General features: G+C 36.4%; 10 protein-coding genes across 10 annotated transcripts; 3 read left to right on the top strand and 7 right to left on the bottom strand.

Annotated features, from left to right (window-relative positions):
* Positions 1-4: 4 nt before the first annotated feature.
* On the bottom strand, positions 5-1,131 carry GCK72_019749 (uncharacterized protein; the record flags this gene model as incomplete). Its single annotated transcript, XM_003098573.2, has 4 exons — positions 5-253; positions 305-541; positions 584-768; positions 822-1,131. The coding sequence occupies 4 exons, from the start codon at positions 1,129-1,131 to the stop codon at positions 5-7; spliced, it is 981 nt and encodes a 326-aa protein (XP_003098621.2).
* Positions 1,132-1,367: 236 nt separating this feature from the next.
* Positions 1,368-3,182, bottom strand: GCK72_019748 (uncharacterized protein; the record flags this gene model as incomplete). The annotated part of the gene is made up of 8 exons (XM_053733202.1): positions 1,368-1,457; positions 1,503-1,622; positions 1,673-1,799; positions 1,842-1,960; positions 2,010-2,455; positions 2,506-2,815; positions 2,860-3,017; positions 3,065-3,182. 8 exons carry the CDS (start codon positions 3,180-3,182, stop codon positions 1,368-1,370), a joined length of 1,488 nt encoding a protein of 495 aa, XP_053582115.1.
* A 770-nt stretch (positions 3,183-3,952) lies between these two features.
* On the bottom strand, positions 3,953-6,972 carry GCK72_019747 (uncharacterized protein; the record flags this gene model as incomplete). The annotated part of the gene is made up of 14 exons (XM_053733201.1): positions 3,953-4,190; positions 4,236-4,355; positions 4,408-4,579; positions 4,636-5,014; positions 5,090-5,172; positions 5,218-5,432; positions 5,480-5,698; positions 5,835-5,999; positions 6,049-6,234; positions 6,283-6,363; positions 6,409-6,535; positions 6,581-6,695; positions 6,740-6,860; positions 6,905-6,972. The coding sequence occupies 14 exons, from the start codon at positions 6,970-6,972 to the stop codon at positions 3,953-3,955; spliced, it is 2,289 nt and encodes a 762-aa protein (XP_053582114.1).
* A 1,580-nt stretch (positions 6,973-8,552) lies between these two features.
* Positions 8,553-11,567, bottom strand: GCK72_019746 (uncharacterized protein; the record flags this gene model as incomplete). The annotated part of the gene is made up of 13 exons (XM_053733200.1): positions 8,553-8,790; positions 8,836-8,955; positions 9,002-9,609; positions 9,685-9,767; positions 9,813-10,027; positions 10,075-10,293; positions 10,431-10,595; positions 10,645-10,830; positions 10,879-10,959; positions 11,004-11,130; positions 11,176-11,290; positions 11,335-11,455; positions 11,500-11,567. 13 exons carry the CDS (start codon positions 11,565-11,567, stop codon positions 8,553-8,555), a joined length of 2,346 nt encoding a protein of 781 aa, XP_053582113.1.
* A 1,617-nt stretch (positions 11,568-13,184) lies between these two features.
* GCK72_019745 (uncharacterized protein) lies at positions 13,185-14,615 on the top strand (the record flags this gene model as incomplete). Its single annotated transcript, XM_053733199.1, has 6 exons — positions 13,185-13,431; positions 13,490-13,750; positions 13,793-13,896; positions 13,977-14,095; positions 14,164-14,302; positions 14,502-14,615. The coding sequence occupies 6 exons, from the start codon at positions 13,185-13,187 to the stop codon at positions 14,613-14,615; spliced, it is 984 nt and encodes a 327-aa protein (XP_053582112.1).
* Positions 14,616-14,871: 256 nt separating this feature from the next.
* Positions 14,872-16,715, bottom strand: GCK72_019744 (uncharacterized protein; the record flags this gene model as incomplete). Its single annotated transcript, XM_053733198.1, has 9 exons — positions 14,872-14,967; positions 15,016-15,135; positions 15,189-15,315; positions 15,367-15,485; positions 15,532-15,674; positions 15,733-15,993; positions 16,044-16,350; positions 16,399-16,556; positions 16,607-16,715. 9 exons carry the CDS (start codon positions 16,713-16,715, stop codon positions 14,872-14,874), a joined length of 1,440 nt encoding a protein of 479 aa, XP_053582111.1.
* Positions 16,716-18,037: 1,322 nt separating this feature from the next.
* GCK72_019743 (uncharacterized protein) lies at positions 18,038-18,987 on the bottom strand (the record flags this gene model as incomplete). The annotated part of the gene is made up of 4 exons (XM_053733197.1): positions 18,038-18,152; positions 18,203-18,389; positions 18,436-18,856; positions 18,907-18,987. 4 exons carry the CDS (start codon positions 18,985-18,987, stop codon positions 18,038-18,040), a joined length of 804 nt encoding a protein of 267 aa, XP_053582110.1.
* A 264-nt stretch (positions 18,988-19,251) lies between these two features.
* GCK72_019742 (uncharacterized protein) lies at positions 19,252-20,199 on the bottom strand (the record flags this gene model as incomplete). The annotated part of the gene is made up of 4 exons (XM_003098543.2): positions 19,252-19,434; positions 19,491-19,856; positions 19,904-20,092; positions 20,143-20,199. 4 exons carry the CDS (start codon positions 20,197-20,199, stop codon positions 19,252-19,254), a joined length of 795 nt encoding a protein of 264 aa, XP_003098591.2.
* A 485-nt stretch (positions 20,200-20,684) lies between these two features.
* Positions 20,685-21,785, top strand: GCK72_019741 (uncharacterized protein; the record flags this gene model as incomplete). Its single annotated transcript, XM_053733196.1, has 3 exons — positions 20,685-20,752; positions 20,806-21,457; positions 21,525-21,785. The coding sequence occupies 3 exons, from the start codon at positions 20,685-20,687 to the stop codon at positions 21,783-21,785; spliced, it is 981 nt and encodes a 326-aa protein (XP_053582109.1).
* A 210-nt stretch (positions 21,786-21,995) lies between these two features.
* GCK72_019740 (uncharacterized protein) lies at positions 21,996-23,100 on the top strand (the record flags this gene model as incomplete). The annotated part of the gene is made up of 3 exons (XM_053733195.1): positions 21,996-22,093; positions 22,140-22,803; positions 22,852-23,100. The coding sequence occupies 3 exons, from the start codon at positions 21,996-21,998 to the stop codon at positions 23,098-23,100; spliced, it is 1,011 nt and encodes a 336-aa protein (XP_053582108.1).
* Between the last annotated feature and the right edge of the window lie 2,386 nt (positions 23,101-25,486).

The following is a 25,486-nucleotide window of genomic DNA, read 5'->3' as shown; positions in this document are numbered from 1 at the left end:
ATATTTACAGAACAGACTTTACACCGGTAGTCGCGCTCACAAATTGCTCAACTCTCTGTGAACAAGATAATTTCGATTTCAAGAATTTTCGATAAGGTTTCTGTACGTATAGCATTGTTGCAGTTGCAAGAGCACCGTGTGTTGATGTAACAATCCACGAAACATTCATAGTTTCTTGTTGAATTTCTATAAAAATTCCAAAAAACACGATGATGATTTGAGGGACAACCATAATGAAGAATGGGATAGCAACCTAAAATTTTTAAGTTATCAATGCCAAGCTCACCAGTCAAACCAGTTATACCTGCAGATACAGTGCCCTCAAAAACGCTCTCTGCATGTTTGCAGTACTTTTAGATATCGTCATTCCCTTGATTGCACGGATTATATTGTACTGTAACAAGATAACAAAAATAGCTCCCTGTCCAACAATATATGTTATGGTGCAGGCAGTTCTGATCATGTATACGTTGTCTTTGCGAAGATCCACAATGAATATTCGGTTTTCGGGACTGTCGAAGGCTTGGATGTGAGGATACATCTGGATTTTGACGTTCACAATGTTTTTGTTTCAAGCTCTTACTTCAAAAAGTTCCTTTCTTGCTGTTTCTTGCTCTGGAATTCCTAAAATACTTGGAACAAAAAACAAGACAGCAATAATATAATCTCCAATCAGAATGAGATATCTGACAAATTTCCACCATGTTCCTTTCGCCCAGAGCAAGTAAAAACGGTTCTCGAAAATGGAGACAACAGATACTGCGACTACTGAAATTTCATTTGCAATTTGTAAATATTCTCTCTACCTGTGATTCGCTTACGGGCCACAATCGTGATTCCAGAATAAATATGAAGCGGCAAGTTGATTCCAACACGACTCAAGAGACCCATTGCGAATCCGTCAATGGGTGGAGGGCACAGAAATGGTTGAGTCAACAAATTGAGATACACGTCAAGAAGTGTAGTCCAAAAATACATGTTCAACAGATTCGATTTGACAGATTTCATAGATTCAGGTGTCTGGAATAGAATACAGTACCCGCCGAGTATATGAATAGGCAAGGAAAGGAATCCTATGACATACAGAGTTTTTGAATAAAATTGAGGAGAGGCGAGGAGTGATACATTCATTGAGAATGAGAATTATGGAATGAAGCGAGCAATTTTATAGTTTTCAGCTGAGTTAAAGGTTTTGTTAGTGAGAAATACCACCTGCTTCAAAGGTTGGAAATATCAAAAAGAATGAGAAAATTTAATTTGTATGCTAATGTTCATTGATAGACACAAGCGGACAATTGAAAAACAGAGAAATACAATTTATTAAATCAGAGATCACAACTTTTGACTAAAAATTGCAAAAGATGGAATCATAAGTAATCTTCATATCTTTTTGTTTTCTGATTTGATGTGCAATTCAGTTTGTATCCCGGATTGTTTCTGTTCCTATGATACTCCACCTGAAAATAAGAGTCAATAAGAGAACACTATTAGCAGATAAAAACCGATATTGAATTCATGTAATAATCCTCATCAAAATTTTTATTCTCTTGTCCTAAAAACGTTCGATTGAACAATAGTTCAGCAGTACAATCAATGATAGACCAATCGAATGATGGGTACACCTGAAATAGTTTCAAAAGTTCGGTAGAGGACAAAAATCCATTTGACCAACCTTGTTCCAGGTCAAATGCGACATCTCTGCGATTGCTTTCAAGTCCTCAATTCCGAAGAGACATGTCTTGTGTCGAGTGGTTTTTGTTGCACATTTATATGATTCATTATCTGCTATTTGACTCATGCTGAAACCATGAAAATAAAACTTTGATAAAATAAAAAGAAACCTAGTAAAATGGGCGACTGGAACTCCTTGTTTGATGCATTCTGAAGTGAAGTGGCCGGGCATTCCCAGTTGAGAATTTGTATACAGTGAGGCGATGAACTTTTTGTCACCTCCATACTCCTAGAAATCCACTGACTTCGAAATATAGTTTCTTGCTTCAATAACTCACAGTCCGGTTCAATTGCTCAGTAAACACAGTCACATCTGTTGTATCAATAAGCCATTGCACAGATTCACGTGACAAGGAAGCTGCTACACTACCAGATACGAGGGTCACAGGAGTTTTGAGGTTATTTTCAGAAATTCCGGTTTCTGAAAACAGAAAATTATGGAACATCTGCTGCTCAAAAAGACCGTTTCTGAATAACTTCAGATTCTTCGGATTGAAATTGAACCTTCTCGAACTTCCATCTAGAGTATCATTTTCAATTTCCATGTCAGCAGCTCCATTCATTATTTCGAAAATTCTATCTAACTCATACACAGTCTTTGTGACGATATCATGATTTTGAAGAAGCATTAGATAGCTCCAGTTAGGGTACTGTAGCAGTGACCCCATGCACTGAGTGTGAGCCAGGTTCTGATTATGGCCTGCAATATCCATGTACAGAGTGACTGAAATATTTTATGAATTTACGGTGATACTACATAAGTCGAAAACAAACCTGGCAACATGGTCATCTGGTTTTCAAAACAATTCACAAGCTGAATCATTTTCCAGATAAAATGAATGTCCGCATCAATATCTACCACGAAACAATATCGATTCTCTGGATGCCACGTCATCTGCACTTGTTTTTCTATCAGTTCGTAATCAGTATAAACATTTCTAGCAAATGCAATGCCACCAAGTTTCAATGGATTCATTTCATAACTTGGTCGGATTCTGTTAGAAATCTGAGGGCATGTCATGTTGAGATACGGGTTGGATACAAGTGGGATCCGGTTCTCGCCAGTTATGGTGGATATATACGTCTGAACAATTATTCTGTGGGAGCACACAATTTTTGAAAACCAACCTTATTTCCTCTTAAAACTTCTCCGCAATTTATATGACGGGTTTCGGGACGTCTACAGTAGTTAAAGGTTCCTTCACAGATTTCTGAACTGTTCTCTCGCAAAGCTGATATCACTCTTTCGTAAAGTTTAACAATTCGCTCAATAGGTATTTCCGAATCTTGAAATTTTGTTTTGTTATTGAGTTTAAAAAAAGGATAAACCTACCAAAATCATCAGAAGGCTGTTGAACAACCCAATAGTATGAAACTAGGAAAAGGACCACTATGAGAATTTGCAAATAATTTCCGAGAAGTCTCATGACTAGGCAAAGAGGATGAAGCATGCTAAGCTGTCCTTTTTATTTTGAATTTGTAGCTATTAGCTTGAAGAAAAACGAATAATAGGTTCTACTATACAATTCCAATAGATCAAGAAGAGAAGATAGGAAACGGACAAGATCATTTCGAGAATATGTCATTTGATCTTGGAATCGGAAGTCTTGAAAACTAGAAACATTTCTTATTAATCTCACTAATATGATTATTTAATGTAGAAGGTTGCCATTTTAAGTTTTGGGGTTTTTGACACTCACTCACTAAAAAAACTTTTCTAAACTTTTTTATTGCTATTCTAATCACGATGATTTTATTCAGAATCATGGGAAATTTCTATGGGAATACTAATGGTAAATTTTGAGCCGATATAATACAGGTACAGTTCTATTACAGGTGCAGTTATAATATAGTTTTCACGGCAACACAATTTTCTGAATCAGTACATTATTGTGCACAGCATATTTCAAAAAAGTTCCGTAGTTGCGCCGTGTGTAAGAAAAAGAGGCTCTTCGTCGAGGTAGAAATGCGATACGATCAATCACAGAATTTCAAGAATAGTCCGGTCTAAAATTATCCGATCGTCCTAACATTGGTCTAAATAGCTCACGGTAGGTTTTGAAATTATAATAAATGCTGATACTATCATCCGAAAATCAAGACAGTATTCTCCAGCTTTCTATTTAATATTTCTTTATTTATTAAAATAACTAAAACAGTCTAACACGTAAAATGAATCCTGAAAAAAAAAACAAAACGAGATAGGAGAAAAAAACAACAGTTAACCATTTCTGTAATCCGCATCGTCATCCGCCTTCACCGTGAAATTTTGAGATTCTCCGAAGATGATATCGGACCAATTTTGAAGAAATGCCTCACAATACTTTTTTCTTTTTTCACCCGGTTTTTGGAAATCGCTCAGTTTTACTGCATGAAAACCAACCATGTTTTTATCGTAGACTTCTGCCCAGTGATCACGTTCTTCAAGCCAGATATAACTGGAAGAACGAATGAGCGATCTGAAAATAAGATGGGTTGCCAGAGGTTTTATGATGCTAACTTACGTTTGATGACGAACTGATTTCAAGAACTTGTTAATTGCTAACTCCAAGAAAAAGTTGTGTTGGTAAAATATTCTCATCAGACTTGCAAAATAATCAATTTCAGAACTCGGAAGATAGAAACTAAAAAACAAGATTTCTAATTTCAAGGGTTGTTTTTTTTTTGGGAACTCACAAATCTGATTGACTTCTTCCACTTCCCGATGTCATTTCCTGATTGACAGACCATCCTTTTCTGACATATCCATTGGCTTTAAGTCCATCCGAAAACCTCTTCCATGTCTCCGAAACTTTTGGGTCAGTGTTTGTTTTTATTGATTCCACAATTTTTCTTGCTGCAACAATTCCTGCAAGTTCAATCTTGCGAGTTACAAAGTCCGTTTTCCATTTAAAGAAAGCATACCGTAGTCATCAACAAACCACCATAGAGGGTCTTTTTCGTGATGGACACCAACCAAATGATGAACTCTCGAATAATCAATTCGTTGCCAAAGATTGAAAATGGCGTCATCAGACATTACAAAGTATCCTCTCACGTTGTTGAATCTCATTTCTTTAACAAGAGAAACACAGTGATATCCATAGTATCCTCTTCTGAGTTCAACTGGATTTATGTGGATGTAGTTGATTGGATTGATGGTTGAAGTGAAATTATCTTGCTCAATTATTAAATCAGGATACCAGGGACCACAGAATACAACAGATGCAAAGTAGGGTTGATAGAGTCGTTGAATTATTCCATGTCCGTACTTCCATGGATAGTTGTTCACAACAATCAGTACCTGAAAACAATAGTTTGAATTACACTTTTTCATAATCTGAAATCTGAAAATGACAAAGGTTTTATATTGACTCACACTATCTTTGTCCTTTTGCAAAACATACGACTCGTCATGCTTCTTGGCAAGTTGATTGGCAGATGGAAATTGTTTCGATAAATCTAGAAAATAACAGTTTCTTTGGGATGACTCAAACGGTATTTTACTCTGATATCCTGCTTCATTACACCATTCAACCAAATCTCCAAAGTAGTTCAATTTTTGTTCCGCTTTATATACATTCTGGTGTTGATATTCTCGCGGATCCACTAGATCAAACTCTAAATTCATTCGTCTGCAATTCACATTTCTATCCTCTTCATTATTAGATGCAGTATATGGATCTTGATAGTTTTCTCCGATTAGTTCGGGGAACTCGAATCTAGAAAATCTCATTGATTTCCTGATTGAAACAACATTAAAACTTACCCCATATATTTCAGATCATTCAAGAAAAATGACATCAGTTTGAAATCTTCTTTACCCCAAAGATTATTCGTGACTAAATCTTTCAACAAGTCATTGATGCACCCTTCCAAACTATTTCCGTTCGAACATTTCCAATTGCTCAAAAACTCAATCATTTTTCCCGAATCTTCGTATACTTGTTTTTCATCTTTGAAGTCTTTCAAATAATCATGGGCATTTCTAAATTGAATAGCATTGGTAGGTACGAATGAAACAGTTAATCCGGATAAATGAAGAATTTTTTGGGAAATGAATGATCTCCAGATGTCCGTTGTTCTAAAAGAGAAAAATATTGTGATAAAAGAGAACTAACTACCTGAAAGAAACAGTTGTCGGAAGAAATAGTGTGTGAAATGCTGATTTATGAAACAAAGTATTTTGGGAATTCCATGGAGAGTAGGTTCCAACTGATAATGTGATGGGAGGTGTAAATGTGTTAAGCTTAATATCTAATCCACTTTTTGAATCTGCATGCAGAAGTCTGGAAAACAATTAAACTCGAGTTTTCAATTTTCGTAAATTCTATTTACCTATAAACAGCATCAACATCTGGATCATGATGAACTAATCCCTGCTGTACGGATGATCTCTTCATTTTATAGCACAGTGCCTGCTGTTCTTTTCCATTCGAATGTTTTTCTATGTGCTCTAATGGAAACCCTCTTGGCCACATCTGATCTATTCCGTAGAAACGATATGGATTGAACAGACGTTCCCTGGAGAATCGCATAGTTCATAAATTAGTTTTATAATTGTTCACTTACAGTACTCCAGCTTCGGAATTTTTCACTTGAAACCGTACTCCCGATATGATTTCATCGTAATCAAATTGGTCCAGTCCTCGTCTTAAAATTGTTTTTTTTTCAATTGAGTATTACTTTAATTGTCACTTATCATAAGGTTTATTGTCATCGTCTGTATCGTAAATCCACTCGGCTCCTTGAGCAATCGCATACAAATATCCTATGTTTTTCCTTGTATAAGACTTGTAAGGAAGTGAATAAGACAACGAAAATGCTGAAATTGTTCAATGAGTCATCACTCTGCTTCATTCCTGCTTACGTAATGTTTTCTGATATAAAACGGATAAAAAATGAACGTCATCCAACTTCCAATCAACCGGTGTCTTGGTATCCGCAACAACTACTAAATTCCAGTCTTCAATAGATGCGAGTCTCTGTAATATTATCAATTTTTTTGTTTTTCAACACTTTGAATTACTTTGACATCTTCAGTCGGATAGCTTATACTTGTCACAACGATCCATTTATTCCCTTTCTTCACTCTGGCCACTGGCCGTACATATTTAAATTCTGAGATAGCTGACGCATTTTTAGATATCCTGAAAAATAAAAAAATATTTATCAGATGACACTTCTACTAAACCTTTTCAAATTGTGATCAGTTGGAAGCCCAACAGAACCGTAATCGCTATTATACGAATAATACATCATTATTATAGATGAAGCACAGAAGATTATCAGTAAAATTCTACTGACAATGGGCCATAACGTTATTGAACAGTTTCCAGATAAGAATGGAGAGCGGCAACGATCAGATAAAATTAAAACTGTGAGTTTTCCTGTTTCCATCATTTAAAAAAAATTCAATCTGTAAATATTAAATTGCTACAAATGGGGTTGAAACGGAGGAAAACAGTGCGTGTGTAGTCTTGTAGGAGAACGGAACATTTCCGAAGATGCGATTAGATTAGAATCTATGAAAAAGATATGAAATTGGAAAAGATCATCTCAAAATCGTAGTCAATTGATATTGATCGAAAAATTGAAAAAAAAAACGGGAAGCTAGATTCGCACGTCCGGTTCTCCTCTTCTACCTGCCGTCCTATGAATATAGTTTTTACCCAATAGCTCTGACTTTTTCTCCCAGACTGTTTCCCTAAGAAACGCCGTCACAGCCCAGACCTCATATTTACTCCCCTTTCCGAATAATGTACTCTAATTATGACTAGTACACATTAGAGCTTACTCTTTATTCTCAAACCACACTTCCACGTAATACTTTCTATTTTATATTCAAAATGTATTTTATATTTTTTTTTTCTATACTACTGTGCTATTCCCTCCTCCACCGGCTATTCTTTTAATTTGTTGCCCCGCGTTTTCACTTTGAACCCACCCTTTGAATGGTCTCGTGAGGGACTCATTCTTAGCCTCTCGCCTCTTATATTGATAATTTTTAACATGAATAAATACAATACAACTGAGTAGCTATACAATATTGGCGATCAAGAGAACAAAACGCAGTGGACAATATGGAAAAACCAAGTGAAAGTATTCGCAGGTAGCCTGAAGAAAAAGATGTTATCGTTGTGGTGGAAGGCAGGTTCCAGAAAGATGCTGGAGTGAAAAGAGAGAATGTTCCAGTGCGGAGAGAAAGGGCAAACTGCAAACAGATGTCAATCGGGAAATGGAAACAGGAATATGTGTATGTCCCTTGGAAGCAAATTGGGAAGGAATTCAAATGAGAAGATGTTCTGGAAAGGTGAGAATGAGAGGACGACTGGGCCATGAAGAGAAAGAGAAGTTCGGGAAACGAGAAGCTAGCGGAGAGAACTGTCATGCATTGCGTCTACTAAAAGTTAATATTCCAGACTCGACATGGAACAACAGACCAGCAGGTAATCAAAGGTGGCGTGATACTGGATATGGGGCCGAGAGAATGAGACCACGCAGACATTCGATGAGAAACAACTACTGGTTGTTGAGCCACGACAAGGAAGGTTGGTTCTACATATTTGGTCGGAAGTTTCGCTGGATTGTAAAAGAAAAGCCGAACATAGTGAACTTTTTAAATTACGAGGAAGGTTTTATTCGAGTAGCGAAGAAAGTGCTTCTCAACTTTGGTATTTTTGACCAACTTTCTATTTGAATCAATTTATTTTAATGATGTAAGCGCTTTTATTTTCTAATTGCTTTTTTTGTAGTTTCGTCATTTATTATTCAATTAAAACAGTCCAACACGTAAAATAAATTCTGAAAAAAACAGAACAAGATAGGAGAAGGGATAACAGTTAACCATTTTTGAAATCCGCATCGTCTTCCGCTTTTACTGTAAAATTTTGGGATCCTCCGAAGATGATATCGAACCAAAGTTGAAGAAATGCCTCACAATACTTTTTTCTTTTTTCACCGGGTTTTTGGAAATTGCTCAGTTTTACTGGATGGAAACCAACCATATTTTTATTGTACACTTCTGCCCAATGATCCCGTTTTTCAAGCCAGATATAACTGGAAGAACGAATGAGCGATCTGAAAATGAGATGGGTTGCTAGATATTGTATGATGTTAACTTACGTTTGATGACGAACTGATTTCAAGAACTTGTTAATTGCTAACTCCAAGAAAAAGTTGTGTTGGTAGAAGATTCTCATTAGACTTCCAAAATAATTAATTTCAGAACTCGGAACATAAAAGCTGAAAACAAGAAATTCAAATAACAAGGGTTGTTTCGAAAGCTTACAAATCTGCTTCACTTCTTCCACTTCCCGATGTCATTTCCTGATTGACAGACCATCCTTTTCTGACATATCCATTGGCTTCAAGTCCATCCGAAAACCTCTTCCATGTCTCCGAAACTTTTGGGTCAGAGTTAGTGTTTATTGATTTCACAATTTTTCGCGCAGCAACAATTCCTGTAAATTCAATCTTGCGAGTCACAAAGTCCTGTTTTCCATTTAAATAAAGCATACCGTAGTCACGATTAAACCACCAAGCAGGGTCATTTTCATGATTGACTCCAGTCACACTATGAACTCTCGAATAGTCAATTCGTTGCCAAAGATTGAAAATGGCGTCATCAGACATTACAAAATATCCTCTCACGTTGTTGAATCTCATTTCTTTAACAAGAGAAACACAGTGATATCCATAGTATCCTCTTCTGAGTTCAACTGGATTTATGTGGATGTAGTTGATTGGATTGATGGTTGAAGTGAAATTATCTTGCTCAATTATTAAATCAGGATACCAGGGACCACAGAATACAACAGATGCAAAGTAGGGTTGATAGAGTCGTTGAATTATTCCATGTCCGTACTTCCATGGATAGTTGTTCACAACAATCAGTACCTGAAAACAATAGTTTGAATTACACTTTTTCATAATCTGAAATCTGAAAATGACAAAGGTTTTATATTGACTCACACTATCTTTGTCCTTTTGCAAAACATACGACTCGTCATGCTTCTTGGCAAGTTGATTGGCAGATGGAAATTGTTTTGATAAATCTAGAAAATAACAGTTTCTATGGGATGACTCAAACGGTATTTTACTGTGATATCCTGCTTCATTACACCATTCAACCAAGTCTCCAAAGTAGTTTAATTTTTGTTCCGCTTTATATACATTCTGGTGTTGATATTCTCGCGGATCCACAACATCAAACTCTAAATTCATCCGTCTGCAATTCACATTTCTATCCTCTTCATTATTTGATGCAGTATATGGATCTTGATAGTTTTCTCCGATTAGTTCGGGGAACTCGAATCTAGAAAATCTCACTGATTTTCTGATTGAAACAACATTAAAACTTACCCCATATATTTCAGATCATTCAAGAAAAATGACATCAGTTTGAAATCTTCTTTATCCCAAAGATTATTCGTGACTAAATCTTTCAACAAGTCATTGATGCACCCTTCCAAACTATTTCCGTTCGAACATTTCCAATTGCTCAAAAACTCAATCATTTTTCCCGAATCTTCGTATACTTGTTTCTCATCTTTGAAGTCTTTCAAATAATCATGGGCATTTCTAAATTGAATAGCATTGGTAGGTACGAATGAAACAGTTAATCCGGATAAATGAAGAATTTTTTGGGAAATGAATGATCTCCAGATGTCTGTTGTTCTAAAAAGGGAGAATTATCGGTAAAATTAAAAACGAACTACCTGAAAGAAACAGTTGTCGGAAGAAATAATGTGTGGAATGCTGATTTATGAAACAAAGTATTTTGGGAATTCCATGGAGAGTAGGTTCCTACTGATAATGTGATGGGAGGTGTAAACGTGTTGAACTTAATATCTAATCCACTTTTTGAATCTGCATGCAGCAGTCTGAAAAACAAATCAACTCAAGTTTTCAATTTTCGCAAATTCTATTTACCTATAAACAGCATCAACATCTGGATCATGATGAACTAGTCCTTGCTGTACGGCTGATCTCTTCATTTTATAGCACAGTGCCTGCTGCTCTTTTCCATTTGAATGTTTTTCTATGTGCTCTAATGGAAACCCTCTTGGCCACATCTGATCCATTCCGTAGAAACGATATGGATTGAACAGACGTTCCCTGGAGAATCGCATAGTTCATAAATTAGTTTTATAATTGTTCACTTACAGTACTCCAGCTTCGGAATTTTTCACTTGAAACCGTACTCCCGATATGATTTCATCGTAATCAAATTGGTCCAGTCCTCGTCTTAAAATTGTTTTTTTTCAATTGAGTATTACTTTAATTGTCACTTATCATAAGGTTTATTGTCATCGTCTGTATCGTAAATCCACTCGGCTCCTTGAGCAATTGCATACAAATATCCTATGTTTTTCCTTGTATAAGACTTGTAAGGAAGTGAATAAGACAACGAAAATGCTGAAATTGTTCAATGAGTCATCACTCTGCTTCATTCCTGCTTACGTAATGTTTTCTGATATAAAACGGATAAAAAATGAACGTCATCCAACTTCCAATCAATAGGTGTCTTGGTATCCGCAACAACTACTAAATTCCAGTCTTCAATAGATGCGAGTCTCTGTAATATTATCAATTTTTTTGTTTTTCAGCACGTTGATTTACTTTGACATCTTCAGTCGGATAGCTTATACTTGTCACAACGATCCATTTATTTCCTTTCTTCACTCTGGTCACTGGCCGTACATATTTAAATTCTGAGATAGCTGACGCATTTTTAGATATCCTGAAAAATAAAAAAATATTTATCAGATGACACTTCTACTAAACCTTTTTAAATTGTGATCAGTTGGAAGCCCAACAGTACCGTAATCGCTATTATACGAATAATACATCATTATTATAGATGAAGCACAGAAGATTATCAGTAAAATTCTACTGACAATTGACAATATCATCATAGAAAAGTGTCCGGGTATAAATGGAGGGTGACAACGGTTCGATGAAAATGGAAGTTTCTCCATTCCTATCATTTCACAAAGGTTCAATCTGTAAATATTAAATTGGTAGAGAGGAAGCTGAAGAAGGCAGAAAACAATGCGTGTGTAGTCCTGTAGAAAAATCAACATTTCCGGAGATGCGGTTAGCATAGATTCTAGAAAAAAAAGAAATGGGAAAAGATCATTTCAAGATCTTAACCAATTGATCTTGATCGACTAGAAGACTTCAGGAAAACAATAACTGAGAGATTTACGAGGATGTGGGAATAGAGAACTGAAAGAAGACACTCTAACTTTGGTAATTTTGAAAATATCTTATTCATACAAAGCAAAAAAGAGAACATGTAACAGATGGAATAAGTACACCAATTTTCGTGAGTAAAAGAAGTGAAAACGGCGCGAGTCAGAAAACGAAAGATTTATATGCATTCCGAATGTCATCCAGATACAAGGAAAAGAGGGTGGATGATAGAGACTTCTAGAGGAATACAAGGCGCATATTTTCCTTTTAAGTCAGATCTTCCCAATTTTTACCGCACCGCGCTTTCCTTTGTCGGGAATTTTCTCGGGAGTTCTTTTTCGTTTGCTGCAGCATTTTATCTAAATAATATATGTTCAATCTCGAAAAGTTTTGAAGAAAGCTGTCAATTTTCGGGAGACTAGAACAATGATTAATCGAAAAAGAGTGTCTATAAAAGGATAATCGGCTTGGCATTTGAAAATTGGTGGCAGCTTATTTTTAAGTTTGTGACAGATATTTCTAATCAGATCACAACCAAACTTGCATCTATCGATCAATTTCTACAATATTCTCTCTCTTTCTTTTCTTTTGAAGTTTCTAAAAAATGAAAATGGCAACATGTACTTATTCAATCTTTTTCGTATCTAGATCTCTCGACCTGTCCTATTAATTTCTCTTCGCAACTTCCGATTCTGAGATCGAGAGTGCTAGCACCCACTTTCCGTATCTCTAGACTCGCATCTATTCTTATAGCCCATCAAGAAGTAAAACCATTTTTCCAGATTTATTACAAAAAATTGCCATCGCAAAATGTCATTTCATTTCTCTCTGATTTTCTTTTTTCTGTCCAGAGTAATGAGATTTCTCAAAAAATATCTAGTGATCTGGATAATATTTACACCATTTTTATGCTGGTATTTGGTGTTCCGATTCTCTGGGGTTTTTGGTAAGTTTATTTAAATTTTTTTATAAATCAATTCTGTATAAATAAAATTTTCATATCCTTACATATCTGATGAGAGGAAAGTCAAAATATATGAGAGAGTACTGCACGCCTTATGGAAAGAAAATTGGGATGACATTCTGAACAGTGATGGTTATATAAAACGTCCAGAGACCCGACATGTCAGTTGTGGAGAAGTATTGAGAGGAAATAAGGTTTGGAGAAGAGCAAAGCACTAAAAAAATAACTGTTGGTTGTTTAATTTTAGGCCTATTTATCCACTATCACTGGCAAAAACCGCATCCCACTCGTTGCCAATCCCTTTCTAAGCATGTCATGCTCTGAAATTTCCAAAAGAATACGTCCTAAGTACAATATGAGTTCTCTGAAACTAGGAGGAGTGGCTTTTGCTCGGAACGTGTTCACTGATTATGAGCTGATTGAGAAGCAAGTTCAGATGACATGGCATCCGGATAATCGATATTGTTTTGTGGTTGATAAGAATGCAAAAGATGATTTCAAGCAAAGGATCGAGCAGCTAGTTGGGTGTTTTGAAGATCAGATGGTTATGTTGCCAGGTACATAGCAATAATTGGCTTGAGTGATGATAATCTACGTAAATATTTTTGATTATAGTTTCCCTCTACATGGATAGTGCTGGTCATAATCAGAATCTAGGCCACACCCAATGTATGGAGGCACTCCTACGGTTTCCCAATTGGAGTTATGTCATGTTGCTTCAGAATCATGACTTAATCACAAAAAGTGTTTATGAACTGGATAGAGTATTCGAAATAATGGGAGGAGCAGCTGATGCAACATCATACTGGGAAAGAGCGAAACGAAGACTGATAGGGTCAAAATGGGATCCGAAATCTCTGAAGTTTTTCAGAAATGGTAAGAGATCAAATAGAGAACGGAAAACAAAAATATTTCCAGAATCTCTGGTCCCTGCACACGTCTTGAGTACACCTCTCACATTTGTCTCTGGCTTGGTGGAGGCTTCCTTGCCTCGGGCAGCCGTCCAGTGGCTCATTGAGACCGTTGACCTGACATTATTCATTCATCAGCTTAATAAAACTGTGAGTAAGCAAGATAAGTTTGAACATATTTTTTATTCAAGGAATACGCTAGCGACGAGCAATTCATGTCGATTCTTCAAATAAACTCTCAACTCGGAATGCCTGGACATTTCACAAATGACTGTTTGGATCAAGGGATTATTGTCAATCAAGTTAGCAGGTAAAATTTGTTTTAAAAAATACATCTTAAATTTTCCATCAATGGCTCACACAAATTTTTCTGCTCAGATTTTCTCAATGGGCTCGCACTGGCTCAGTCAATTGTGCCACCAAGACGGCGCGTCACGGTATTTGTCTCTTTGGAATTGAGGATTTGAGAGCGATGTCGGAACTTCAACCAGTGGCGTGGAATAAGGGATCAATTAAGGTAGAAAAGCTTATTTCGAATGTTTCTGTTTTCAGGTAAATCCATCCTTCGACTGGTCAATCATAGATTGTACTGCTGAACTGATTTTTAATCGAACATTTTTGGGGCAGGAAAATAACTTTCTTGATGAGGACTACTACAGTCAAATGGTTACGGTAGGAATCGTTTTAATTGGACTTTCGAAATATCATAACTTCAGGTCCAATACCATAAGAATCACAATAATCCTGAATACAAGTTGAACTGTACATCAAGTCGAAAGCAGAGAAGTTATGACGAATATTTGGACGAACAAAGATTCCAGTGGCTCTGAAAATTTTATCTCCCGTTTTCTCTCGTAATATTGATAAACTCAAATCTTCGAAGATTCAAAACGGTTTTTTGTGGGAACAATTAATAAGACGCAAGAAACGATCATTCATTTTTGCAGAAACGATTCAGAGATCTTGCAACTTTTTATTTCAGAAAACAAAAATGGAGTAAGCTTATTGATTTTTTCTTCGAATATTGATCATATAACATACGTTTTCTTTCTGGATTGTGAGCGAAAATACTTCCGTCGTAGAAAATCATGATCCTATATAATCTTCATACCTCCGTGGCTTTTGATTCGATATGCAATTCAATTTGTATCCTGGTTTTTTGTGGTTCTTATGGTATTGAACCTGAAAAAGTGATGATTTCTCAAAAGAAGTCACCTGAAATGTACTTACCGTGACCAAGTTACTGTAATAATCCTCATCAAAATGTTGATTATCTTGTCCTAAAAATGTTCGATTGAACACCAATTCAGCAGCACAATCTATGATTGACCAGTCGAATTTTGGATATACCTATAAAACAATAGCTCGAAAATCAGTTTTTATTGGAAATTCTAGACAATTACCTTATTGAATGATAAATGCGGAAGTTCTGCCATAGGTATCAAATCCTCAATTCCAAAAAGACAAACTCCGTGGCGAGAAATTTTGGTGACACAATTCGCGTGCCCCGTTGAAGACCAGTGGACAAGTCTAAATTTCAAAAGTTACAAGAATAGTCCGTGCTTCTTTACTAAATTAAACCTGGTGACCTGTTCAACGGAAACTCCTTGTTCCAAGCAATCTTTGGTGAAGTGTCCGGGAATTCCGAGTTGAGAGTTTATTTGAAAAGTCGAAATCATTTGTTCGTCACCACCGAATACCTGAAATGAAATGAACCTCAGAAAGCGCGAAACTGTAGGAACTTACAATTTGATTCTGTTGGTCAATGAATCTAGTCAAATCTGCGGTTTCTATGAGCCAACGAACAGTCTCACGAGATAAAGAAGCCTGGACTGAACCACATGCAAATGTGAGAGAAGTTTTGAGAACATCTTCCGGGACCGCAGATTCTGAATAAAATTATGTAGATCTATAAATATAGAAAGAATTTGGACTTTTTCGACTCACCATTTCTGAACAGCTTCAATGATTTTGGGTCCCATTTCAAATGTTTCATATCCCTCTCCCATATTACTCCCCCAGTTTTAACATCAATGACTCCACCCATTAGATCGAAGATTCTATCCAACTCATAGACTGTTTTCGTTATGAAATCATGATTTTGAAGCAGCATCGCATAGCCCCAGTTGGGATACTGTAGCAGAGCTTTCATACATTTCGTGTGAGCCAGATTTTGGTTGTGACCAGCACTATCCATGAAGAGAGTCACTGAAATGTTTTGAATTAATGTTTAAGAGAATGAAGGGGAGAATTGGTACCAGGCATAACCATCTGATCTTCAAAACACCCAACTAGCTGCTCGATCCTTCGCTTGAAATCATCTTTTGCATTCTTATCCACCACAAAACAATATCGATTATCCGGATGCCATGTCATCTGAACTTGCTTCTCAATCAGCTCATAATCAGTGAACACGTTCCGAGCAAAAGCCACTCCTCCTAGTTTCAGAGAACTCATATTGTACTTAGGACGTATTCTTTTGGAGATTTCCGGACATGACATGTTGAGAGATGGATTTCGGATTAATGGAATACGATTGTCTTCGATGATGGAAGATAAATAAGTCTGAAGTTTTGATTAGTTCAGTCTGTCACTAGTCTTTATCCAACATACCTTATCTCTTTTCAAAACTTCTCCACATTGGATGTGACGTGTCTCGGGACGTTTACAGTAATTCATACTCTCTCCACAATAATCCGAGTTTTCCTCACGTAAAGAAGCTATCATCCGCTCATAAATCTCTACTTTCTGGCTATCAGATAATTCAAATTCTATAACGTTTTAAAAATTTATTTTGTGTTACCGGATTGACAGAACCTACCATTCTTGGGAAAACTGAATCGAACTAATAAAAAAACCGACAAAATTAGGACCAAGACGACAAAGATTGGGCAACATATTTTCAGCGGGAGTTTGATTTTGGCATTCATGAAGACACGATACAAGCTTTGTATAAGACGAATGAATTGAGATTTCAATCTTTTGAAAAATATTATCAAGTTATCGACGACAGTTGTCTTCGGTCTGAAAAGAAACTTTTTCAGTGGGACAAAATTGTGAACACGGATTGTGAACACGGAGGAGCTCAAATATTATTTTCAAAATCTTTTCAAACAAACTAGAAAGTTTTCAATTTCTACACTCCTAATTGAATGTAAGACTTAGAATTTCAATTTACTGAAATAAAATTTTAAATTGAAATAACTATCATAACTCTAAGAAAGTGTAGTATGTTTCCTTGCTACATTACCCTATCTAAGATGACCTAATAAAAATATAATGTTACCTTATCACCGCTTCGCTCATATTATCCTTCTTCAATAAACAATGTAAAAATAAGCAAACATTCGTTTGTTAGTCTATCGACCTTTGTACAAAACACACTTTGAAAATGAGAAAAACCTATCTTATCGGTGATCTATCAATTTATTTTAAAAAATCAACGTTTCTCGAATATTTTTTTTTTTCAAATTTTCGGTTTTGAAAAAAGATGAGCTGGGGAAAAGAACTGTAAAAACAATATTACAGGCGCATGAGCCTTCATTTTCGAAACCACCTTTGTAAGAACGCCATTGTTAAAGGGGGTGCGTCAGCATTTTTGCATCTGGTCGTTTGGTTAATTTCAAAGCAGAGTCAAAGCATTTTTAAGAACTGTTTGAACATGAAAAGTGTACTTTCGCAGTTATATTACAGAGTGGGGAACCATCACGAGTGATCAAGCTTTTTAAAATAAGATACTCGGCAAACGGCAAATACTTTCTTTAGCATCTCTGCCAACTGTAGGCAAAGAGTCTACAGAAAGTTTCTAAAACTTCCGCATAAAGTCGGCAGAAGCTCCTCAGACAGTTGAGGGTACACGACAAAGTGCTGCAGAAAGTTGAGAGTCGAAATAATTTAGTGAAATTTTCTCTAAACCTCCATAGTAGCTTCAGAAAGTCGACAGCACTAAGACTGTCTGCATAGAGTTGGAGAAGTTCTCTGTTAGAGTAACACGAAAACAGATTCTCACAACCCTCAACTTTCTGCAGCACTTTGTCGTATACCCTCAACTGCCTGAGGAACTTCTGCCGACTTTTTTGCGGAAGCTTTAGAATTTTTCATGATAATTGGCGGGAACAATTATCAAACAAATAGTGACTCTGAAAAATATTCGTAACCGTCATCAAATGTGTTGAGAATTGGAAAGTGATATCGTAGAAAAGGAGCCGTATAAAGAAGCTTAAACTGGTTTATTTCAACAAATAAAGGAGTTCTATTTTGGTGTCTTCCCTCGTTCTGCACTTTTGCTTTCTCCCTTTTCTGGTTTCTCGGTGAATGGGATCAGCTCTGACATTGATCGGTGGTAGAAGACTGCTTCGTCTCGAAATCTGAAACAGGAGAGATTTGTTCTAGAGTCTCGTTTACTCAATCTACTCACTTCAGAACGCATTCTGCATGTTTTCCCTGTCGATCAAATATACACGTTTTGATGAAATCCATCAGTTTCTGACGACAATCATTTTTCCATGTTTGTGCATTTGCAGTTGCTTGCTCCGCCAGATCCGTTCGTTCCTTATGTTGTTGAGTGAGTGCATCGTCATAGCTCTCCATTGCCTCCCAATAGACTGCAAATCATTCGTCTGTTTTGTCTTTTTGAATCTAGAATCTCACCTTTCCGAAGTCTCGCATACTCCCAATAATCCTCTCCAATAAATTTCATCAGTGGCTTCAAGTTGTCCAACTGTTTCCTGACTCGTCTTTCATGCTCCAAATCTAAGCTTTGCAACGTCTTCATCACCGGTTCCAAACTTTCGTACGTCGTCCGATCCCTTCCTTTATTCAAAATACTCTCGAAAGTTCTCAGATACAGTGCAGCATAACGATAGTTTGGATCCGTTTTCACCACGAAAACGAGATCTCTCGCATATTCGGGAAATTCGACGAGCATCGTCATGAGCGCTTGATGGAGACGATCGGCACTTGTTTTGTAGGCTTCCACTTGTTTGCACATCTTTCTCACGTCGTCTGCCATTTTGAATTTTCTATTTTTTCTCTTCAAAATCGATGAGATGATACCGTGATTTGGATGATCCTGGAATAGAGAGAGCATGCGGACATCTGGACACACAGACAGAAACTCACAGCTAATCCATAGAAACCAGCTTGAGGCGCCGCTCCATCTTCGGAACTTTTTGTACTTTTTGTACTTTCTTTGGCCGCCATCAAATTTAGAAATAGTGAGATATCGATCGACTCTCATAAAAAGAAAAAAAATGGGGCGAGGTCATCCGAAGGTCATTTTATTCAGAGGCTATGGCAGTTCACGGTAAAAACTATTTTTTTTTCCTAAATTTTTATTGCGAGGCTGGAAATATTTCAAAAGTAGATTAGTTTCGAAGAAAGTTTTAATTGTGCATAAATATCTCTCTAAAACGTTTCAATAAAAAAATTTTATTTGAAATTACAGAAAACCATTAATCCATAAATCTACTTTTTCTTATCTTTTTCAGTTTTCTTTTCTCCTTTTCCATCTTTCTTCTCCTCCGTCTTCTTCTCCTCTGTCTTTTTGTCTTTCTCATCGTCCTTTTTCGGCTTTTCAGGTTCGTCATCAAGAGTTGGGAACTCATCTGTTTCCGGAGTCACAATCGGATTTGAGACCTCGGCGGCTTGCTGAAAAGCGATATTTTACGGATTTGTGTCTTCACTTTGCCCTAATTCTACCGTACCCCTTCTGGTCTTTTAGACGGTGTCGGTGCCTGATTTTCTTTCGAGTCTTTTTCCGTTGGTTTTTTCGGTGGATCTTCTTCTGTCGTCAGTTTCTCCGGTCGGTCTGGTCTCTGATAGTTGTCGTCTTCAGTTTTCGTCTTTGTTTTTTTCTCCGACTTCTTCGATTTTTTCGATCCTTTTTTAGACTCTTTCTTGTCGTCTTTCTTTGATTTCTTCTCAGACTTTTTCGACTTCTTCTCTGACTTTTTAGACTTCTTTCCAGATTTCTTGTCCGATTTCTTTGATTTTTTATCCGACTTTTTATCCGACTTTTTAGATTTCTCCTTCTTTTCCTCCGGTTTCTCTCCTTTAGCGGCATTGGGTTCCTGGAAAAAATAATTTCTGAAAATCAGGACATACAAAGAGTGTATACCTTTTCCAAGTTCACGACCTTACTCGCCGGTCTTTCTGGTTCAAGAGCTGGCGCCTTCAGAAGAGATGCACCGGCTGGAGGATTCGCAGAATCTGGTTTTGGACTTTTAGTGGATTTTGGTGTCGGCGGGGTTCCCACAGAGATGGAACTTTTCTTCGCATTCTTGTCAACCTTCTTTCCACCACACATCTGAAATAACAGTTGTATTGAAGAAACACTGATTCCTGAATTAAACTCACAAAGAGAGCACATCCTACTATGAGCAAAGAAGTGAGGAGATGTACAATTGAATCCATTGATTATCTTCTCTAAGTGATCTGACGACTTCTTCTCTTCGATCGAATAATTGTTTTTTACCGTTTCGGGTTGATGAGAGGATCAAGATTTGTACTCTCTCGATAGTTCGAACTGATTTTCCGAGAGGGAATGTGGCAGACATTAAAAAAAATAAAAAACAGAAGTTCACGTTGAGGTTCTCACTTTGAACATGTATTTGCAATTTTTCACGTACTTTAAGCATGATTTCAGGTTTTTCAAGTTAATATTTATGTATGTATACCGCATACAATATACTTTTTTTATAATTGAAAAATTTTCCAATTCAGTGATAAACTTCACAATGAAACCTATTTGTTTGTTTAGTAAACAACACTATTCTGTTCTTCTCTGCCGTATATACAACACCCTCTCAACATTCATGTTCTTACTTTCACTCTACTTTGCGAAATATTGCGAAAGACTTTGAAAAGAAAAACTGAAATAACCTTTCGATCATAAAACAATGTTACTCTCTGAAAAGTCTGAGAATATTCTAAACGCGATTTTAAAATACTCAGATATTCAAACAATGTGAGTTAAAAAAAATAGTTCAGTTTCACACTTAAAAAACTTTGTAATTCTAGTTTTGCTCTTCGTAAAGTTTGTCGCACAATTCGGAATCGTATCGATGACGTCAAGCCTGCGTCCGATGTCAAAATTATTTCAATTCACTTGGATTCAGACTTGTTCAAAAACCAAATCTGGCTGATTTCCAGTTCAGAAGTTATACATATTACATACGAAAAGTTTCAAAATGGCTGTCGGATTTCCTGGAATCAAAGCGAGAGATTCATTGAAGATGAAGATTTTTCTACACTATTTTTCAACGATCTGAAAATAATTATGGATTGTCGAAAATCGATGTTAACTGATTTTCAAGTAACAACTCACATCGTTCCAGCAGAATTGGTGACATTTTTGAAATCCAGAACTTCTCCGATTCAGTCCAAAAAAATCTCAATAACGACATCACATCAATCACAAGTAATTAATGTTCTCCCATGTTTTGATGCCAATTATTTGAAGGAAATAGGGGTTTTCGATATAAAGCAGAACCAAGTAAATGAACTATGGAAAATTGATGCAATAATCAAACTGGAACAATGGAAAAATGCGGAGAAGTTCCAAACATTCAGATTTTTTGTGAATGAGCCAATTCATCATTTTTTGCATTTCATGAAAGCTAACTTTCACGTCAAGAGCATTTCTACACAAGACTTGTTTATGTTGAAAAAGGTTAGCACATTCAAAGGAGATTTGTTTAATGTCCAGATATTCAAACAATTATTCAATTATTTTTCAGAACTATATTATGTTTCCAAACACCTTCAAGTTTTTCTACGTTGGATACCAAAATTTCTTGAACGAGGAAGCTTTATCAAGTGAAATGGGCACACCTTACTTGTCAACCGACCCAACAAAATGCAATCAAAAGAGATGGTTTTTCAAGTTTCCAGAGAATGATCATTTGATTTTAAGCATCTTACTTGTACCTAACCAGGTGTTTGTCACTTGTATTGGTCAGGAAGATGTACCTAATGGGGCTTGCATACAGAATAGTTAATAAATCGTTTTATTTGTTTTGTTTCTCAAGTTTTTCTTTAAAGTTACAATACTATCAATATCTGACATCATTTCTATGATTCCTTGACCAAGAAATCAGTTATATTTCCTTGATATGACACATTTCTTATCATTCCACTTTTCCACATATTTCGTTTTCGAACGCATAGTTATATTCTTCATTTCTAACACTCAATTCAGTTTCAATATCATGCCAAACCATAGGAAAAGACGTCCAAGAGTTGGTCTGACCGATATGCCAGAAGTAGTGATGAAGAATATTCTGGAGAAGTCAAATTTCCAATCGATGTGAGTTTTTGTTGAATCAAATTGAGAAAAATATTTTCAATTCCAGCCTGAAACTGCGAAAAGTATCTCGCGACTTCCGAAATTTTATTGATGATGAAAAGCCAGAATTCCATCTCGAAATCATTGGAATACATATGACTTCTGAGCAGATCAAAATATTCCTGAAGGGTTTATCAGAGAATGAGGCGCCTCATATCGAATACCAGAAGCATGAAAAAGGATGTCAAATTGTATGTTCAAGAAGAACGAAATCGAAGACATATTTACTGGAAAATGAAGATTTCGTAGAAGTTTTCTGTCGGGAATTCGAGCAAATCATGTCTCACCAAAAAAATTCAGTTCTCCTAAGCTTCAGCCTGACCGCTCCAAATATTCCAGACGAATTCAAACGTATTCTGAAGGCAAAACCTATTCCAATCAAAACTCAAATATTTGCAATGACAACTAAGACTCATAGTCAAGTAATGGATGTTCTCCCACATATGAACCCGAAGTATTTGAAAGAGTTATGCTTCTATTCGTCAGCGAATTCGCCGCATAAGAAATGGATTTTTGATGGTATCGTAGAGTCGGATCAGTGGAAAACAGCGAAAACGTTGGAAGCTGTGCAATTTTTTGTTGATGTGCCCCTCAAAAATTTCCATCATTTCTCGGCCGGAAACTATTTTGTGAACGCTGTTACAGCGGAGGAATTGTTTGAATTGAAGGAGGTCAGTGGCTGGGTTCTTTCTAGGAACAAAAAAAAACATAATTTTCAGAATTATCTCAATTCTAATAAGTTGAAACGAGTTTTCATCGGGTATCTGGACGAAGAACCCCTCAAAGAGCAAGAACTACATGCACTGTTCGGCAAGCCATACTTTCCGAATCCCCGTCGAAAAGTTGATAGAGGAAGATGGTATTTCCGGGTAGCTGATACTGATACGGTTATACATTTAGTTTTGTATTTTGCGAAAACTCTTCAATTTTCTCTTGTTAAACTTAACACCCCACCAATTCAATATTAGCCCCCCACCAATTCAATATTAACCCCCCACCTATTCAATATTAACCCCCCACCTATTCAATATTAACCCCCCACCTATTCAATATTAACCCCCCACCTATTCACCTTCTGGAATTAATTTTAAATGAGAAGAATAAAAATTATAGAAAAAAATCAACAAAACAAGTTTGAAAAGTTAAAAAACAACCAGTCGTCGAGCACATTTTCATTCGAAACTATGACGACCGGTGGGGGGCGCAACTTGAAAAACACGGTGGGGGGGGGGGGGGGGGCAACTTGATAAACAAGTTGATGAGTGTTGGATGGAGGTGGGGGGTTGTACTTATATACAACATGGGGGGCTGTATTTGAATTAGGGTGGGGGCCCATTTTGAATGTTACCGTCTGAAGTTCCATCAAATGCTGAGTTGCGATAAATTATTAAATAGTTTTCTTGTGAGTAATTGCTTACTGGGTGAAATGTTTTCAGCCCTACCAATAAGTGTATTGTAATATATACAAGTTTTGAATGATTTTCAGAGCATTTTAGACAGTTTGATTTTTACGTTCTAGAGTACGAAAAAATATTTTTGTTACTCTTTGAAAAAAATTTATTTTGAAAAACCTATATACTTCAAAACACAGCCGATACATTTCTAGATACATTATAGTTTTCTCTAGCAGCCAACATAAATTTTGAGGTCGGTATAGTAGTGGTAAGTGACTTGCTTCGAACCGTTGAGATCAACCAGTGTCGATAATGACGATTGAAATAAAGCATACTGATAGTACCCAAGAATGTGTGGAATGACATAAAAAGTAAAGAGATAAAGAAGGACACTGTAAGTATGAAGCATGTCAGAAACCGTTATAAAAGTTTTTTCCTTATTTTTGTTATGATCTCTCTTACTTTGAGTATTCGGTATCGTGAACATCAGTGGAGCAATCACCACAAAAAGAGGACCGTAAAATGCAAATATTGGAACAGAGATCTGAAAACTTTTGCCTGTTTTTATAACAAGAATTGAGATTCGTCATCGTTAGAATTCAAAATTCTCAGAACGGAGGGAAAACCATATGACAGAAAATGATGACAATACCCTACCTGATAACACAAATTTCGAATTAGTTGCAAATGTATCTTTCGAGTTTTTGCCGACAAATCGAATCTGTGTAGTGATATATTCGATATCCAAATTAGTAGAATTACTGTAATCATTCCGAGACCTAACCGAAAGAAACAAGAGAACAAGAATATGACGTGGACCAGTTCGACTATAACACATACAAAATACACGTGTTCATCTATGACGAGATACTGGAGCTCTGGGTAGAGATTTGCGAATTGTGCTCTGGCAACTTCTTGATCCGGTACCGCGGAATGGAAACTGATAATCATGATAGTAATAAGAACAACTTGATAGAGAGATACCAGAATAACAGATATTAAAGTGGTAAGTTTATAAGGGTGGCTATGAGGAAGTATTGCTTGATAACGAAGAAAAAATAGTAGTTCCACACTGCCAGCTGTAATAAAAATGGAAACAAAGACCATTATCTAAAAACTAAAATTTCCTCAATGTAAGAGTTCATATTAACTCACACACTGTGCCTCTGTACTCAATGAAATACCAAAAAACTGGAATATTCTAGTAAAAATTCCGTGAGGTCTTCCAATGGGAAATGGAGAATAGACAACTGGCAAAGTGCCTATATTGATGAAAAAGTCGGTGGTCATGGAGCATATCTGAAAATCTGTTTATCCGAATGTCTCACTCATGACAAACCTGATAAGTCAGCAGATGCCACCTCAATGACGCCAGCTGACTCTTCTGACAAAATAAAATAATAAGAACTCCTATGAAGTTGATTGGTGTAGTAAGCAGAGCTGTGAAGTGCATACTGTAGAAATACCATGCTGGATCCACGACGATTCCCATGAAATTTTGAAATAGAATAGTAAAATAGAGAGTGAGAATATAAAGTTTCAAAAGAAATACTGAGAAAAGTCACCAGCGAAACAAAAAGTAGAAAAAGAGGAAACCAGAAAACAAAATAAGAGAGATGAGTGAAGAAGTCACGTATTACGTTCCTCCCACTAATGAGATTGGAAAAGCAGAAGGCGTGAATAGATTTCAGAAGGTCTTGCTCAATACTTATAGGGACTTGGAACAGACCTAATAGATTACAAAAACTAATACTCGCTGTATGCCTACTCAGACTTTGATTGTTCCTATTAATTACTCACCAGCGAACAAACTCATTGGTATCTGGACGCTAATTTACGTACTTTAGACACACTTTCTAGACTCTAGATCACATATTTCCAGTTCAATTCACATGAAAAGATTAGTCATGAGCAGACTTCGAGAACAAAATACAATCATGGCCCGATGGAATACCAACGT

The sequence above is a fragment of the Caenorhabditis remanei genome, chromosome V, assembly GCF_010183535.1.
Source record: "Caenorhabditis remanei strain PX506 chromosome V, whole genome shotgun sequence".
NCBI classification, from domain to species: Eukaryota; Metazoa; Nematoda; class Chromadorea; order Rhabditida; family Rhabditidae; genus Caenorhabditis; species Caenorhabditis remanei.
Note: the sequence above shows the minus strand (reverse complement) of the source record. Positions and strands in the feature narration are given on the sequence as shown.